Here is a 16355-nt window from a genome sequence, read left to right on the forward strand (position 1 = left end):
TTTACTTTTATAACACTTTCGACAAGGATCGAACCTGATTGATAAGAAAAGGAGATTACTCTTCTTAGCAGTTAGACTAACCCTTGTGGATAATAACCTTTTTAGTTATGGTAAACATTTGAAATTGAATTCTAACATAGGATGGGGTGGAAAGGGAAAGGTTGACTGTTATCATCCATTCCCTAACCTAATTAATTAATTAATCATCAAGACAAGGAAAGGAAAGATTAAGACAATTGTGGAATCGGTTTCACAGTCAATTATCAACACAAGTCTATAAGGATTGTATTGTAGGCAAAATAAATGAACATAGTATGATCATATCAAATCTTTGGTTCAATAATTAAATATTCATCCTTATAATAGAATTGGCAATGTTTTTAGGTCTGTCCAACTCCAACATGTTCAAACCATGAAAATTCCTCAACAATTGTCTCCAAAAACAAGAGAAAACAAAACAATTTTAAGTGAACAATACCACAATTTTTAAATGAGGTAGTATCATCACGACTTGTCTTAGATAATAAAGAAGGCAATCTAGCTAATCACTACATATTGGAATTGGACAAAAGGCCCAACAAAATTCTTTTGCAACATTCCATTGCCTTAGAAAACACTAAAATGGCTAACTAAAATGACTAATTCCTATGTTAGAAGATAATTTAGGTGTGATTTGTACCTAATTTGTCATGTGCCTATTTTTTCTTGCGACTATGATAGCGAGTAAGTCTATGTCGTTTATTGTTATTATTTTTTAATATTAAAGAAGGCTGTATTTGAATTTGTTAGATGTCATTTAAGAGTAATTATATAAATTAATTGAATTAAACCTTAAATTTAAGGTTAATTAAATTGGATAAATTATGCAATCCATCCCTTAAATAGTACATCATTTTAGGTATTAAAGAATTTTAAGACTTCCACTTTAGTGCCCAGTGTCTAGGGGTGTAATTAATCGAATTTGAGTCAATATAATATTAAGTTTGAATTCAAACTCACCTTGAAATTCAAGGTTTCAAACTCTTTTCGCACTTAATCGAATTTTATTTTTTTAGTTTGAGCTCGATTCGAGATAGAAATCAAATTACTCGAATTTGTTTAATTAAGTTTGATTAACATGTAAAAATAAATTTGATTCTTAAATTTGATAAAAACTCAGTTATTTATGCCCAAATTCGAGTTTTGAGATATTTTATTAATTAAAATAATAAAAATATATTAAAAAATAAAACTTGATTAGACTTGTGAGTTACTCTAGCTAGATATAAAAATGTTAAAACTTAGCTCGATCGATAAGTCAAACTATTCGAGTTCGAACTTGATAATTATCGAACTGAATTCAAATTTTATTTAAGTTGAAACCAAATAACTTACGAGTATTTATATGTTATTTACACTCATACTAACGCTAATCATTTCTAAGCAAACTCATTTTAACTTTGAGAATAAAATGAGAATATTCTCAAAATTAAGGGACTAACGGGGTAATTTATCCAAAAACAAAGACAATAAAAAGTGTCTTTTAACTTTGAACTCATGTTATCCAACTATTACATGTTCATACATTGAGAGGAGAATTCTTACAACCAATGGATGGGCGAACCTTATCAACATCAAACATAGAACTATAAGGATGTACGGTCATTATCAAGGCTTGTAAATATATCCAATGATCTATTCTTATTGTTCAATACAATTGGGACCCCATGAATATGGTCGGCTGATCTATTGACTATGTCTGATGTTGATATGGTGTGAAGTGTAGTTGTTCATTTTGATGAAGACAATGTTTTCTTCTCGACTTCTAGTGGTTAGCCTTCACCCTAACTTGGGATGTTCAAAATTGAAAATCTTTTCTTCTGTAATTAGGTTGTCAATGTCTTGAGTTGATTACATATGAATCAAATTGAGTCGGGTTCAAATGTTGATATATCTATTATATAGCTCAATCTATGTTAATTTAAGTTAAGGTGATAACGATTTAAAATGGATCAAATTTGGTTTAATTTTTTTGAGTAATACATAATATTATAAAATTTTAAAATCCAATCTAAATTCGAATTGATTTTTTTTTAAACCGATCCAATCCGATTTGAATTCTACTAGTTTAGTTTGGTTAATCAATTTTTAAAAATTAATTTTTTATTTTTATATATTATTTTAATATAATTTTTAATATACTTAAATAAATTTAGATATAAAACATTATTTTTATTTTATAAAAAATTAAAAAATGTATAAAAACTAATTAAAAATTATAAAAACTAATAAAAATATATAATTTCATTCGTTTGGTTTTTTTTTATTTTTCATATTTCGATTCGAAATCTAATTCAAATTTAGTATATACATTTATTATCCAAAATTTTTAAATCAAATAAAAAATAAAATTTGAACTGAATTGATTTGGAATAGATTTTTGGTTTTTTTTTTTTAATTTTTTCTCAACTCTAATGGGGCCACTTGGATTGGGTCTAGCCCAATCCAACCACATAAACCCAACCCAAATTGCATCCCTAATTTTAATAGTTTTGGTATTATTGTTTTTTTTTTTGAACTTGTTAGTTTTTGGTATTTCTTAAATTGGATTATCAAAAGACTTGCATGTAAGCCCAACTTCTTGGGGACTCTTATAGACTTCCCAACCCTAAAAAATTTAAGATACCCTAAACTTTGGGTCAATACCAGATTTTAATTGGTCTTACATGGGCCTACGGACAATCTGGCCCAATTCCAATTAGTCATAGAACATTGACTCACTTGCACTTTTCTAATTGGGCCTTAATTTACCTTCAAAAAGCCCAAATAAAATTCAATTACTCATAAAAAAAATTGACCAAAAAAAAAAAAAACCAAATTGTTCAGAGCAACGCTTTCCGTTCTTCTACTTTGTTTTGAATTTCCTCGTCTCTCGATCTGCAATTTCTTAACATATCCTCTTCTCTTTGGATCTCTCGACTTCGACAAAATCGCCAGGTTCTTCGGAATCCTAGGGTAGATCTCCTATGACCGGCCACTGAAGCTGTTCGCCGCTCAATACGACGCCGGTTAGTCATTTTTTTTGGGAAGGGTAGTTTTGGGTTTTAAAAAAAAGAATAAGTTTTGACTGAAGCTGAACTAGTGTAAAGGAATTGAATTTTGAATTAGATGATTGAAATTGAGTTGCTGAGTGATTATATATTTGAATCTGAACTGTTTTAGTTGGAATTTAGATTGGTAGTGAATTAAAAGAGTTGGATTTTACGGAAATTAGTTGGAATTGAATTGAATTTTGATTGTTCTAGAGTGTTCTGGAAGCTTCTTTTGATTGTTAAACTGGGTATTAGAGTTATGATGCAAAGGTTTAATGCTTAAAACCGTATACAATTTGATAAAAAGGAAGAAATTGGAGTTTTTTCAAGTTTAATTATGTTATGTGTGATCTTTCAATCTTCATAGTATAGCTGTTTGCGAGTTAGAAGTTAATTGATACACGTAGGTTATGGTTTTAGGTAATGCATTTGCATTAGTTCAAGGATGTGGTTTTAATTTTATTTTAAATTACGGGTGGCATGGAAGTTAATCATTGCGGGTGGAAGTTGAATCAGCGACAGATGATATTGTCAGTTGCAGGATGCATGGAATTAATGAGCACAATAATATTGAAAAAAGTGAAAATTTTGAAATATTTAGTTAGCTCTTTCTTGGTGTGTTTACTGGGGTTTGATTCCCGATGAAAATCATTGATAATGTTTGTGGGAAATTCTTGCTTTTTGTGGGTCTTGGTTCGGCTAAAATGTACTGGTGTTCAATTAATTTGCTTTTATAAATGCTCACTGCTTTGATATTACTTGTTCTGGCAGGTTTAGTTGTGAGAGATTGTCTATTAAGTAGTAGACTTAGTTATATTATTGAAAACATGGGGACTGAAAACCCTGGGCGTCCGAATTTTCCTATGAGACCTTCCTCTACCCCTTTTGCTTCTGCTCTTCCGACTATGACACCTTTTTCATCACGTGGTCCAATGGTGGGATCAGAAGCCAGCAATATTAGACCTATTCCACCAGGTGCTCCCCCAACTATGACACCTTTCTCATCAGCTGGATCTAGCCCGCCTACTCGTTTTAGTGATCCGTCAGTTCCATCTCCACCCATAACATCTGTCCCGTCTGCTGGGGGACCTTTTCAGCAATATCCAACACCGCCATTTCCTTCAACAGTTCAAACTACCCCTACTCGTGCACCACCTGTGGGGCAGCCACCATTTCAACCTCCCGCAAATCAAATATCAGCTCCACCTGTTTCTTTCCGGCCGCAGTCACAAGTACCGCCAGTGCCAATGGTGTCTGCACCACAAACTGTAAATTTTCCTCCATCCAGTTTGAATGTTCCTCAACCTCCATCAGAGTCATTGTTTTCAGGGCCTAGACCCAATTTTCAGCCGACTTTGCCCCCTCCAGATTTGTCTTATTCTACTACCAAATCCACTTTCCAGCCACCTTTTCCTGCATATCCAAGCAAGCAGCCTGCAGTTTCTCAAGTACCATCACCTTTTCCTGCTCAGCAAGGAAGTTTTATGCCTCCTCCACCAGCATCATCTTCTCCCTTTTCTAGTCAGCAAGGAAGTTATGTTCCTCCGCCACCAATAGCTGCTCCCTTGGGCTACCAGTCAAGGGACCAAATGCAACATCCAGGCTCTGCACCTCCTATTGGTGGCATCCAAACCTTGACAGAAGATTTTAGTTCACTCTCTCTTGCTTCTATGCCTGGATCAATTGAGCCCGGACTTGATTATAGAACACTTCCTAGGCCGTTAGATGGGGATGTGGAGCCAAGTTCTTTTGTTGAGATGTATCCTATGAATTGTGATCCTAGATATCTCCGGCTTACTACCAGTGCTATACCAAATTCCCAGTCTTTAGTTTCTAGATGGCATTTGCCTCTTGGAGCAGTTGTTTGCCCTCTTGCAGAGGCTCCTGAGGGGGTAAGTGTCTCGAGAATCAATAATAATTTACTTTTAGGTATACAATAACTTTATTCTGTTGAAGACTCATGTTTGTCCTGCCAATTTCTGTTTTTTGCGATTCAGGAGGAAGTGCCAGTAATTAATTTCGCGTCAACTGGTATTATTCGTTGTAGAAGATGTCGCACTTATGTGAATCCCTATGTCACATTTACAGATGCTGGAAGAAAGTGGCGTTGCAACATCTGTTCTTTACTAAATGATGGTAAACACAGCTGACTTAGGAAGCAAAGATATAATTCAATGGTTGAAAGTGCAATGAGTCACGTCAAGTGGTTTTAGTTATGACTGTGGTGTATGGAATCCTTTTCCATGCTGTACATTCTTTTATCTGTTATATGCATTATCTGTTGTCTTTGGACCGTCAAACATTATTGGGGGGCAATGAGCTTATCACTCACTTACACAGACTTGCATTAACATGTATATCAGTTTTCTGCAAGCTTGCTTGTTATGGGCATCTTCCATTAACTTTACTTTTAACTATCTCAATTCATTGGTAAAGTGCAAAATGCAAAATACATATTTTAAATTGAGTTAATGATGGGTGTGGTATGGAGTTTCAGATAGCATGTTAACTAACTGTTCTTTATTGGTAATGTAATTTTTGTTTTTTTTTCAGTTGTATCCAATTGGTCATATTGTGTGGCAGACTGATTTTTTTTTTTCCTGGTAGATCTCTTTAATAGTTGGAATTACAAAGCATATATGCTTATTTGATTCAACTTCTATGTTCAGTTCCTGGTGAGTATTTTGCCAACTTGGATGCCACTGGCAGAAGAATTGATTTGGATCAGCGGCCTGAGCTTATAAAAGGCAGTGTGGAATTTGTTGCACCAACTGAATACATGGTGCGGCCTCCAATGCCACCACTATATTTTTTTCTTATTGACGTTTCAATATCTGCAGTAAGAAGTGGTATGATTGAGGTAAGCACTTCCTTTTAAGCAGTTAATTGTTCATCATCTCATAGTGTGTTGTAATAAGGCTTGCAAGAGTCTTTTGCCTTGCTATGGAATCAGTGTAGGGAAAAAAGTATGGGTTAACCTTGCTGCTACTATTACACGGTTTGTTGGACACTTTAAAACCTGTTTAGCTGATTATTTATCCAGGTTGTTGTCAACATTGTCTGATCATAGTTGATTAAATAAGTAGGTTTTAGGTCTGCATAATAAGTAAGTTTTAGGTCTGCATACTCTAGTTGATTAAATAAGTAAGTTTTAGGTCTGCATACTTTCTGCTCTGGCCTTTTGGTGATAACATGTACCTTGATAGGCCTTGCTGCTATTCTATCTCTTTTCTTTATTTCTCCTTATTCTATATGCATGTTAATGGTTTTTGCTGCTTATAACATATCTGTCAGGTTGTTGCTCAAACTGTACGTTCATGTTTGGATGAGCTGCCTGGCTTCCCCAGAACACAGATTGGTTTCATTACTTTTGATAGCACAATTCATTTTTACAATATGAAGGCAAGTGACTTATGAGATCAGTGGAAAAGTTTTATGAGATGCCTCAGATTTTCTCCATTTCAGCTCAAGTACTTCCAAAATAACTTTTGGGTTTTTGTCTTGCAGTCATCTCTTATGCAGCCTCAAATGATGGTAGTTTCAGATCTGGATGATATATTTGTCCCATTGCCAGATGATCTCCTTGTCAACTTGTCTGAATCTAGAAATGTGGTTGAAACATTCCTGGATAGCTTGCCCTCTATGTTTCAGGACAATGTGAATGTGGAATCTGCTTTTGGTCCGGCACTTAAGGCAGCATTCATGGTTATGGTATGTTTTTTTCTCCACCATTGCTACTACGAGCTTTTACCAATGATGAGATTCCTTTTAGTTTCTTGCTGTTAATTGTATTGAATAATGGTTGTTTGACCACCTATTTACCGCAGAGTCAACTTGGGGGAAAGTTGCTAATTTTCCAGAACACATTGCCTTCCCTGGGAGTTGGCCGCTTGAAGTTGCGTGGAGATGATCTTCGTGTCTATGGAACTGATAAGGAACATATATTGAGATTACCAGAAGATCCCTTCTACAAGCAAATGGCTGCTGATCTTACCAAGTACCAGATAGGGGTTAATGTTTATGCCTTCAGTGACAAATATACTGATATAGCTTCCTTAGGTACAAAATCACTGCCCTTTTTGACTTTCGGGTTAAAAATGATATTGAGGTTTAGAAGAGCTTTTAATGATACTTGATGTCTCTTTTATGAATTTCGATGTAGGAACCTTGGCAAAATATACTGGAGGTCAAGTATATTATTATCCAAGCTTCCAATCAGGCATTCATGGAGAGAAGTTGAGGCATGAATTAGCCAGAGATCTCACTAGGGAAACGGCCTGGGAAGCAGTTATGCGCATAAGATGTGGAAAAGGTCTGCTGATTCTTTTTATTTATTGTTGAATCCACTTGTAACTCAATGTTATTAAGCCATAATCCCGATATAGTTGGTTAGCTACAAAATTTTTTTTCCTTCAATATATATGCTGACATGGGCTAATGCTTATAGAAAATGCTATTTATTTATTTTTGTTCTTTTCCCCTATGATTTTGTGATAACAAAGCTGTTGATTCATGTCATTCGGTACTTGTACCAGGGATTCGATTTACATCTTATCATGGGAACTTTATGCTGAGGTCCACAGATTTATTAGCACTACCGGCTGTAGATTGTGATAAAGCATATGCAATGCAGTTATCCCTCGAGGAGACACTGCTGACAACTCAGACAGTATACTTCCAAGTTGCTTTACTGTATCCTTTAAGTGGGTCATTTTACTCTATCAATTTTAATTTATTGGGTTATTACCTTGTTTGCTGGAACTGGCTGGGTTTGTTTTAGTAGTGGAAAAGGATATGGGTTATTGATGTTTCTTTAATGATTTAAAGATACACTGCATCCTGCGGAGAGAGACGTATCAGAGTACATACGGCAGCTGCAGCTATTGTTACAGATCTGGGAGAGATGTACCGCCAGGCTGACACTGGTGCCATTGTTTCTTTGTTTTGTAGATTAGGTAAAGTTGAACAAAAGCCCCTCTGTGAGGGATGCTATTTGTTTCATTGGATCTGGGGGGTCATATATTTTTCTAATTAACCGATATTTTGCAGCAATTGAGAAAACTTTGACCAATAAACTTGATGATGCTAGAAATTCTTTGCAAGTAAGGATTGTTAAAGCACTCAGAGAATACCGCAATCTCTATGCTGTGCAGCATCGGTTGGGAGCTAGGATGATTTATCCAGAGTCTCTAAAGTTCTTGTGTTTGTATGGATTAGCACTCTCTAAATCAGTACCTCTAAAAGGAGGATACGCAGATGCTCAGCTTGATGAACGCTGTGCAGCAGGTTTCACCATGATGGCATTACCTGTTAAAAAGTTGTTGAAGCTGTTATATCCTAGCTTGATTCGAATTGATGAGTCTCTTTTGAAGGTGAAAGATTTTGACCCTTTAAATATATTCCAATAAAGATGTAGATTTTGCAAACTGAACATAACTCTGTCTCATATTTGCAGCCCTCTGCTCAAGCTGATGATTTCAAAAACATTATGAAGAGATTGCCTTTGGTTGCAGAAAGCCTAGATTCAAGAGGCCTTTATATATATGATGATGGCTTCCGCTTTATTATATGGTTTGGTAGAATGCTATCGCCTGATATAGCTGGAAATTTACTTGGGCCAGACTTTGCTGCAGAATTGTCAAGGGTAAGATCTCTTGTTGATGAAGCTATTCTTATGGTGACAAGATTGTTGAATAGTATATGTTTCATCTGCTTTAGTAACCATTTTATGCATAAAGGAAACTGATATTGTTGTTGGTATTCAACATACATAAGATTTGCCTCAGATGCTGGCCTTTATTGTTATATGAACTCTGCTTTGAGTAGAAAGTGTCTGAAATGATTAATAAGTAAAAATTTGAATCGGTCTTATTATACATTTCTAAATATTTATAACTGAATGTCAATTGCAACCAATGACTGTGGCATTGTAATCATGCTATGGAACATTCTTTGCTTGTTTTGATGGTTTTTTTGTATTTTGGAACCTTATTTGCATGCACATTTTTTCTCCATGATAATGTTGTTTGAAGTTAATCTGTTCATTTGACCTTTCCTTTTCTGGCTGCATGTGCTTAACTCACCTTGTTCTATATGTTCTCTTTTAAAATCAGGTTACCCTTCACCAGCATGATAATGAAATGTCAAGAAGGCTGATGGGGATGTTAAAGAAACTAAGAGAGAGTGACCCTTCATATTATCAACTTTCTTATCTCGTAAGACAAGGTGAGCAACCCAGGGAAGGTTTGCTGCTTCTTGTAAATCTTCTTGAGGACCAGATGGGCGGTACCAGTGGTTATGTTGATTGGATAATGCAAATACATAGGCAAGTCCAGCAAAATGCATGATATGCAGGTAATTGTTTGAGAAGTTGCTAAACTTCATCAAGTCCTCTTGAGCTTAAGTATAACTATTGCTCCTTGCATTTGGGATATATATTTAATCGATTTTAACTGGAGACAAGCAGTTTTTCGAGTAAACGTGAAACAATATGGTTCTTTATTCACTCTTTTAGTTTTGGTCACATGTATGGTTTCATTCAATCTCAGAGTTAACAGCGTCCGAGTTAGGGCCTTCTTTTTATGGAAAACAGTACTCGAAATTTATCATGACTTGCTTTTTTTTTTTTTTTTTTTTTTGTTTTTTGTTGTCTGATTACTTCAATTCCGTAGGGGGTCATCACCTTTCCTTGACGTGAATCAAATGTCATAAATTTATCTGTAGTCGCTGGTTTACCTCAAAGCTTGGCTGTAGAATAGATGGAACAGATCAGGCCGAAGATTTTAAGGAAACAAATTTTTTGTTCATCATAAAATTCAATAATTAGGAGAAAAATTTGTGCTTCTAGTGGTACGCAATCGCACTGCTTTAGAATTGAAGTGCAAAACAAATTAAATTTTTGTGACAGTTAAATTATTGCCAGCAATTTGTGTCATAATTTTCAAGTTTTTGTTTAGAAAATGGTGTGACCAATTGCCAAAACGTTGGCCATGTTCAATATGCTTTCGAGTTTTTGTTGCATATTATTGCCAGCATTTGCTGCATTGCATTAACACCTTAATGATTATCTTTTGCTGCAAATAATCCTACAAGCATTATCTTGGCATCCAGTTTAGAAGAATGAGATTCTTTGGTACAAATGGAGGTAAGAATAAAAAGATCAGGAGGAAATATCAAGAGAAGCCATGCATTAAGCAAAAGCAGCAACCACACTCCAGCTCCATATGTATTCGCTTATGAAATACATGGCTATTTTATTACACGAATTACTAATTTGTAGCGCAAAAGCAAAGACAGACAAAGACATATCCATGAATTCTTGGGAGTGAAATAAAAACAACAGGGACTTAGAACAGAAAAACAAAGGTTACAATACTTCCAAAGTCATCCGCATTGACTAGTTCCGCGACCGCCTTCTTGCCCTTCGATGATATTTGACTCGAAATAACGTTATAAACCATTTTGGATCACCGTTTCTGAATGCAACATATCCAACAAGGACTCCAAATATCAGTCCACATCCGTAGCCCATCAACACAACTTTCCAGCCAAAACTGATGTTGGTCTCTGAGTCAACAGATGGAGATGATTGTTTTCTCCCATCATTGTTGCAAGCTTTTGACAATGGAAAGCCGCATAGTGCCAAGTTTCCTTCGTATGAGACATTTTCAAATGTACTGAATTGTTTGCCTTGAGGAATTGGTCCCGTGAGTTGGTTGTGTGAAAGATTTAAGAAGGCAAGAAATGTCAGATCTGTCAATTCGTTAGGAATTTTCCCCATAAGCCTGTTTGAAGAAAGGTCTAACCATTCCAAACTAGTCATATTTCCCATTGACGTAGGGATATGACCAGTAAGGCTGTTATGAGAAAGGTTGAGCCCTCTAAGTGAACTAAGCTTTCCAATAACACTTGGAATCTCTCCATGAAAGTTATTATTTGAGAGGTCAATGCTGGTGAAGATTGTCGAGATTTTACTAAGGTCTATATTAAAACCTTTCACTGTCAAATTGACAGCATAAATGTAATCTCTTTCCCACATATATTGCAAAGAACTTTGTTGTTCATTGAGATTCATCACCGCCTTCAAGTTTTCTATTATGCCTTTCGGCAAAGGACCAGTGAATTCATTGTTAGATAGGTCGAGAATCCGTAACTTAGAAAGGGGATGGTTGGCCTTGGAACTTTGTAAGATACCATGCAATTTGTTTGACCGTAAATCAAGAACTTGTAATTCTGGCAGAGTATACAGCCAATAGGGGAACGTACCATTTAGCTTGTTGTTACCAATATCCAGCAAATCTAGATTTTTACAATTGGCCAAGGATCCTGGTAACGACCCTTCCAATTTATTGCTATTTAAGTTGAGATTCCTCAAACCACAATTCTCATCAAATGTCTCAATGATGGTTCCATGAAAGTTATTCATCCCCAAATCTAAGACTGAAAGATTTTTGCTGAAGTTCCCTAGACACTGTGGAACGAGTCCACTTAAGTTATTATCATATAAGTGCAGAACTTCAATGGAACTTACATTGCAGATCAAAGGAGGAATTTCTCCAGTCAAGCTGTTTTTTGAAAGAGAAAGGATTTGAAGACGAGGCAAAGATGCTAGAGTATTTGGAATTTCACCGGTAAAGTCATTGTCCCAAAGATTAAGAAACTCCAAGCTCTGCCACTCAATTATGAGTTCTGGGATGTCACCAAAAAAGTAATTCTTACTAAGATCAAGTCCAATAAGCTTTTTGAGGCCAAAAATGGATCTAGGAAGAAAACCTGTTAGGTTGTTTTGAAAGAGGAAGAGATATTGAAGATTGCTGAGGTTTCCCAGCGAGGATGGAATTTGTCCGCTGAGATTGTTGTAAACAAGATCAAGATGATTCAAAGAAACCAAATGACCAAATTCTTGCGGAATTTCGCCCGCAAGGTTGTTATAACCAAAGTAAATCCACTTCAAGCTCTTCATTTGGCTTAATTCACGTGGAATTTGGCCAATTAAGTCATTTCCAGCAAGAGTCAAGATTTGTAAACTGGTGATATTTGATATGGAGCTTGGAATTCTCCCCACCAAATAATTGCTACCAAGATCAAGTTCTTTTAGATTTGAGCAGAGTCCAATTTCCGGTGGAATTTTCCCAGAAAGCAGGTTATCCCAGAGATGTAATATTTCCAGAGAAATTGAACAGTTTGGAGTTGGACCGGTCAATTTATTGCGACTAAGATCAAGATATCGAAGTGAAGCAGAAGAAACCAGATCATAAGGAATTTCACCAGAGAGTTGGTTGGTTGTAAGATTGATGGTCTCAATCTCTGGCAAATGAAAGATTGAGGAGGAAATTGTTCCAGTAATGTTTTTATCAATGAGCTCAATTGCCTTGACGCTAGAAAAATTGTTGCAAGTGATGCCATGCCATAGGCAGAAAGACGTTGAGGAATTCCAATTGGAGAGGAAACCGGACGGATCATTGATTGAAGACTTGAAGGACAAGAGTAACTCAACCTCATTACCCTGAGACAAGTTAAAATTAATCAGTAATAAAAACATGAACATGAAGAAAACTGAGTGTGCTTTAGCTCTTTTATTCAACATTGTACAAGAAGATAACATGGATTTAAATTAAAACAATTTAGACAAATTGCTTTTTTTTTTTTTTTTGGATTTGAGGCGGTGATTTGGAGTGGGAGAAACAGATTTTGAGCATACATTTATATGGAGTGTGCTGGAGACTTAACCATTTAAAAAAAATGGTTAGGTATCCCGGATCCTCCTCGCACTATCCCCGAAACTCATTGGCAATTGCTAAATTCTTGATTATCATTGCTTTTAGATAACTTTATTCACTGATCTGATTCAATAGATTAATATGAAACATGAATTAAAGCAAGTCTTGGTCTTCTGACTTGAACTCATAATTATATACAAAAATTTAAAGAAAAAAAAGCCTATAAAAAATTATATTTTTTTAATATGTAACTAACTAATTGTTTAAAGGATAAATGTCAAATTCATGTGTTGTCTTCGTTTTATTTTTTGATCTCAAAATTTATAATATATTCTTTTCTACAAAGAAAATTTTATTTTAAACTAATTTTTTTTAATGAAAATGCATTTTTTTACTAATATATATCTCGTGTCCTTATACATAAAGTATTAACTAATTGGCAATTGATCAAATTATCATTCATGATCCATAATCTTGTTAATTTCATTATTAAAATTATAAATTATGTATCAAAATCGTCCACCTACAAAGTACCCTGTAAGAAACATTGGCTTAAATAAGTAAACAAAATATCATATATTTGAAGGTGTTAGATAAAAGTGAAAGGAAATTTTGAAGGTAAAAGAAAATATTTATACTACAATATATATATAGAAAATTTAAGAAACATACAAGGAGGATGTCCAATGTGAAAGCTTTAATTCTTAAATAGAGAAGAAAAAACAAATATAGGAAACAAAGATTATGCACATGCTGGAACCTAATAATATCTTGTGAAAAAAAAAAAAAAGGTACTTTTACTTTCAATTTTTTTAGATTTTTTTAAAATGAAGTTACAAGCTATCATCATAATCAAAATATTATGTAGGTGTTTGGCTCAACTTATAAAAGAGTTTTTTTTTTTTTTTTTTAATTCCAAAAGAAGAAGTCAGATGTTTAATTCTCCAATTTTTAAGATTTTTTTTTTGTTTATGTGCGAAAAACATTTAATCTTTTAGACAAAGTTAAAACTAAAACTCTTCCAAAAAAAAAAAAAAATCTAATTTTAGTAACTAATATTTAGTGATTTTTTTTACATTCTCCCTCTACCCTTTAAGATTTCATGAAATTATAAAAAGATCATATTATTTCACATTCATTTATTTTATTTGGTCTAATTGTTCCATTGGTTTTATTTGTTTTATTTATATATTTTTACTAATTAAAAACTCATGATTTATTTTAATGAATATCGAAACAAAAAGACCTACATTCATATACAAAATTATTAAATTAAACTAAATAAATAAATCAACTAATCGAAATATAACTAAACATATTTAAGTGTATTAGACCAATCCATTGCCTATTGCCACTAAGCCAAGACCTACCATGGCTATTGCTAAATTCTTCGTTGTCTTGTTGATTTTACACAGCTTTATTGACCATTCATTAAATCACTATAAAATATGAATAAAAGGTGGTCTTGGTCTTCTAACTTGAACCCTTAATCACGGCCTATCACATTCCATTTATCCCTTATACTATGTAATTAAAAGTTGCATTCTATGTCAAAATTAGTACAAATAGTAAACCATATATATACTCTTTTACAATTTATCAAATTAATATTGATACCTAATTATTAATTTTTTTATTAAATTAAAATAGTGACTAATATTCTTATTAAATAAGTCCTTAATTGATAATATTCTTATTAAACTAAATATTAACTAATAATTAATTTTAATCTATCTATTTCCTTGTTAATTTTTTAAACTATTTATCAACAACCTTGGAAGGTTAGAGTGTGGGGACTGGATTTTCTTTATAATTCAAATATGTAACTAATTGATTATTCAAAGGATAAATGTTAAATTCAAGTATTTTCTTCGTTTTACTTTGAGATCTCAAAATTTAATAATTAAATTTATAGTATGTTCTTTTCTATAAAGAAAATTTTATTTTAAACATAAAATTTTTCATGAAAATGCATTTTTTTGCTAACATATATTTCATGTCGTTATACTTAAAGTATTAACTAATTGGCAATTGATCAAATTATCATTCATGATCCATAATCTTATTAATTTCATTAGTAAAATTATAATTTACGTGTCAAAATCATCCACTTGCAAAGCATGTGTAAGAAACAATAGTTTGATTAAGTAGATTTAGAAAAAAAAAAGATATTTGAAGGTGTTAAACAATAATGAAAGGATAATTTTGAACGTGAAATAAAATATTTATACAACAACATGTATAGAAAATTTAAGAAATATACAAGGGGATGTCCAATGTGAAGCTTTAACCTTTGGGTTTGGCTTGAAATTCAAACCCGTTGAAAATCCATGGTATGACCTTGATGATCAGACATGAAGTTGCAAAGTTATCAGCTCTAGATCATCTCTACTCTAAACAATTCTAATATTCATAAACCAAGAATCACGGAAAAGAATATGATCTAATTATGATGACTTGCTTCATGTTTTTTATTAATTCTAAATTGCCTCAAGTTCCTTTTCTGTTTGTATGCCACATTTTTATGTTTCTATATCAATATTTTGTCAAAAATTCAAAAAGTGGATGACTATTTCCAGGTAAAGTTATCAGCAAAGTTGTTTCTCTGACAAAAACGCATTTAAATTCTATTATATTTTTTTTCTATACCAAGTCAAAAAGAGCATATATTTCGAAAATTTCACAATCAAAAGTCTAATCTAATGATGGTGAATTCATTCTTCATAAAAGTTTTCCTGTAAATTCTGTGTCTTGTCATCTATATATAAAAATATAAATTTTAAAAGTGTTAATTGTAATAGACTTTAATATTCTTATAAAATTTTAAATTAATAAATTTATCCTTAAATATATAATTTTTATTAATTTATTTAAACTTAATTTAAATAAACTAGAATTAAAAAAATAAAGTTTATGAGAAATTAAATTATTTAAAATTTTAAAATGTTAATTCTACAAGTGTTAAAAGTGATTAACTAAATATCTTTAGTAGTTTTTTTTATAAATTTTAATTTAAATGAATTTTTTTATTATTAGAATTTTTTTTATAATTAGATTACAAAGTGTTAAAAGTGATTGATTAAAGCCTTAATAAAATTTTAATTTCAAAAATATTAAAAGTGATTGATTAAAATATCATTGGTAATTTTTTTTTTTTATAAATTTTAATATAAATAAGCAATAACTTAATAATGAGTCATAGTTAATTTTGTAATAAATCTATGATGATTTTGCAGTAAATAATTAAAAACTATGTATTAAATCAATGATAATATAATAGTAAATGCATAATAACATAATAGTAAATTTTGATAACTTAGATGTAAATTATTGATAACTTAGTAGTAAATCATTAATAATTTAGTTATAAATCAGTGATAGTTTAGTAGTAAATTAGTTAATAATTAATAATTTTGTAGTAAATTATCGATAAATTAATAGTAAATCAATTATAATTTTATAATAAATCATTAGTAACTTAATAGTAAATCATCAACAATTTAGTAGTAAATAAATCATAACTTAGTAGTAAATCATTCATAAATTAGTACTAAACCAATGCTAT

At 32.6% G+C, this 16355-nt stretch overlaps 2 protein-coding genes across 4 annotated transcripts; one reads left to right on the plus strand and one right to left on the minus strand.

Annotated features, from left to right (window-relative positions):
- Positions 1–2854: 2854 nt before the first annotated feature.
- Positions 2855–10123, plus strand: LOC111275612 (protein transport protein SEC24 A-like). Of its 3 annotated transcripts, none has more exons than XM_089754065.1 (14): positions 2855–3047; positions 3843–4963; positions 5069–5207; positions 5741–5931; positions 6366–6473; positions 6579–6782; positions 6899–7130; positions 7234–7383; positions 7607–7763; positions 7899–8026; positions 8121–8443; positions 8527–8715; positions 9185–9425; positions 9743–10123. In XM_089754065.1, the coding sequence occupies exons 2-13, from the start codon at positions 3899–3901 to the stop codon at positions 9416–9418; spliced, it is 3120 nt and encodes a 1039-aa protein (XP_089610191.1). In that variant the 5' UTR covers positions 2855–3047; positions 3843–3898; the 3' UTR covers positions 9419–9425; positions 9743–10123. The 3 variants fall into 3 exon arrangements, with proteins under 3 accessions (XP_089610191.1, XP_089610192.1, XP_022716776.1); XM_089754066.1 differs by having other exon boundaries at positions 9795–10123; XM_022861041.2 differs by lacking the exon at positions 9743–10123 and having other exon boundaries at positions 9185–9679.
- A 61-nt stretch (positions 10124–10184) lies between these two features.
- On the minus strand, positions 10185–12851 carry LOC111275614 (uncharacterized). The gene has a single exon (XM_022861044.2). It carries the CDS (start codon positions 12673–12675, stop codon positions 10468–10470), a length of 2208 nt encoding a protein of 735 aa, XP_022716779.2. The 5' UTR covers positions 12676–12851; the 3' UTR covers positions 10185–10467.
- Positions 12852–16355: the final 3504 nt, after the last annotated feature.

Source organism: Durio zibethinus, chromosome 25, assembly GCF_047325235.1.
Source record: "Durio zibethinus cultivar Kanyao isolate XHJ-2024 chromosome 25, ASM4732523v1, whole genome shotgun sequence".
Classification (NCBI taxonomy): Eukaryota; Viridiplantae; Streptophyta; class Magnoliopsida; order Malvales; family Malvaceae; genus Durio; species Durio zibethinus.